Source organism: Amblyomma mixtum, chromosome 8 (genome assembly GCF_055824585.1).
Source record: "Amblyomma mixtum isolate Tamu chromosome 8, ASM5582458v1, whole genome shotgun sequence".
Taxonomy (NCBI): Eukaryota; Metazoa; Arthropoda; class Arachnida; order Ixodida; family Ixodidae; genus Amblyomma; species Amblyomma mixtum.
In genome coordinates, this window is record NC_143019.1 from 80,375,900 (window position 1) to 80,378,237 (window position 2,338).

Here is a 2,338-nt window from a genome sequence, read left to right on the forward strand (position 1 = left end):
GGGATGTTTTTAAAATAACCCTAAAAAAGACTTGCCACTGGCACCTTGCGGAATTAGGTTTCTGACCGCTGCAAATGATGCTGCACAGTATGATCAGATTATGTTATTGGAACATTACAGTATTTGGAGAAGTAGAACGGCTGTTAGACATTGTGACTTGGATCCATGATCGGTATTTCGTTATTTTGTGGAACATATGCATAAATTAAAAGAAGTCTTGAAGCAGCAGGACTATGCGGATGATGTATTGCGACTGATGGACGAACATTTGGTAAATAAAGTTTATTACACAAGGTTGTCGGTGAAGGTGCATGACAACTACAATATCTTACTGATGTATTTATTCATGCAATAAACAAAAAAAATTCATGGCAAGCACATAATAGTTTTCTGGTGCACACAAATGGGATACTATTCGGTTTGACGTCATAGTAGTCAGAAACAGACCTTTCTGTGAAAATACTTTTTCTTCATAATGTATTGCGACATGCATAGCTCCCAAACCTTTTCCTGCTGTGTTTCACTAGCCTTACTTTGTGTCTATTTTATCTTAACACTGGATTATTTTTTGTTGCCAAGTGTGTAGGACTGAGGGCCCCAACTAGCTTCGCCTATCGGTCCAAAAAGTTTTGGTCTACTGTATTTACTCTGAGCAAATAAAATAAATGAAAATGGGAAAAAAATGCCATTGGGAAACAAGCTTTTTCTCCCCCTCCTTAAGGTTAATCAAGGCAATCCATGGACATCTTTATTCGAGGAAAAGAGCTCGACGAAATTTATTTGCTAGACAAGAGCAAACGCAGGCATTTTATTTGTCATCTTCAATGCCAGCTGCTGCAATCGCTTCGCTGCGGATGTTTCTCCACAGGTCCATCACCGGCGATATTTCTTCCGTCCTTCTTATCGCAGCCTCCATGCGTCGGAGATGTTCTGGCGAGAAATATTCTTTCCAGCTGCCGACCTTGGCTTTTCTTACGAAGTTATATGTGCTGCTGCCAGCTTTAGCTGCATCCTTCCCAGTCTCTTTATTGCTTTCACTCAAAGTATTTGACTGAGGTAGTGAGTTTATGGCCAACTTTACATTCATGGCTTCCCTCATGTTCTCTGCCGCGCAGCGTTCAATTAACTTCCTGAGTAATTGTTCGTTTTCTTGCAATTCAAGTGCGTAGATATCTCCAAGGAAGTGCGCCAGTTTCAGCGCCGTACCCTGCGTGTCTTCGATCAGATCCTCATAGCAAACGAAGAACACATTAGGCTGGTCCTTAATGGCATATCCGGAAACTACGTGGTCAAAGCAGGTGCCATGACCAAGTATGCCCTCACTGAGGAAGGACTCAAAAAACTCATCAAAAGAGCTATCCTGAAAGCGGTAAATGTTCACGTTGCTCACGAAGTGGAAATAAGATACGGCGAGGTCCCAAGGGTTCCGAGCTACGTAGATGTACTTTGCTTCAGCACTGAGTGCCCCCTTTCGCGGTAGAAAGTGTGTTTGCAGCAGCCGGAAAGGCAGGCTTGGCTTCCAACCTTCCAACTCTGAAGCTCCAAGATAGCGCATGTTCTCTTTGAACTGCTCACGAGAGCTCACGGGCTGGCCTCTTTTCAGTATGAGCTGCACAATGTATAGAACCCAGTGCGTCCCGGCTTTTGGGTAAGAAAGCAGTACCAGGTCGCCCTTTCCTGGATGAAATCTGAGCGCGTCCCTGAAGAGGTCCGGGATGTAGTGAGGACCCCTCGGTTCGCCATTTATAAGCTGAAAGTGCGGCTTCCTCTTCGCCATTTGGAGACTTCAGACAACCCACCTGCACGGAATTATTTTCGAGTAAAGAATATGAGGTAAATATCCGATCATGACGATTATCTTATTTTAGGTATCTCCTTGCATTACACTGTGATGCGCTGGCAGAAACCGCTTACTTTCACCGGATTAGCGCATAGATTTCCTACGTCTACAATTTTAAACCAAGCAATGTAGGCGAATTTTTTTATTTTGAAGCTGATAATTAGGGAGTGTAATTAGTTATATAATAATCATTTTCGGGCATAGTTTTTGAACAAGTACAAGAAAAGAAATGGTGCTTGTGATCATAAGCTACGACCTCCGCATCTCGTGTGAAGTACTGTACCAACTAATCTGCAGCTCAAGGTAGAGCACTTTATCGGATATATATGGCCTAAAGATCAAATCACGCCAGTATCTTGTGGTTGCCTACCGTGCTGGTTTATATTGGATAGATAACTAATTACAAGCTTTAATAAACTCAGCAGAGAATTTCTTAGGGCTTTGCGTGCTTTTTGCTTGCTTCTTTTCAAAATGTCTTAACGTGCCCCTGCGTTCGAC

At 42.9% G+C, this 2,338-nt stretch overlaps 1 protein-coding gene across 1 annotated transcript; it reads right to left on the bottom strand.

Annotated features, from left to right (window-relative positions):
- Positions 1-808: 808 nt before the first annotated feature.
- Positions 809-1,777, bottom strand: LOC149333170 (sulfotransferase ssu-1-like). Its single transcript, XM_089557671.1, has one exon. It carries the CDS (start codon positions 1,775-1,777, stop codon positions 809-811), a length of 969 nt encoding a protein of 322 aa, XP_089413797.1.
- Positions 1,778-2,338: the final 561 nt, after the last annotated feature.

What these genes read in the sequence shown, in the direction of transcription:
- LOC149333170 (XM_089557671.1), bottom strand. Translation starts at nt 1,777, where the DNA reads ATGGCGAAGAGGAAGCCGCACTTTCAGCTTATAAATGGCGAACCGAGG.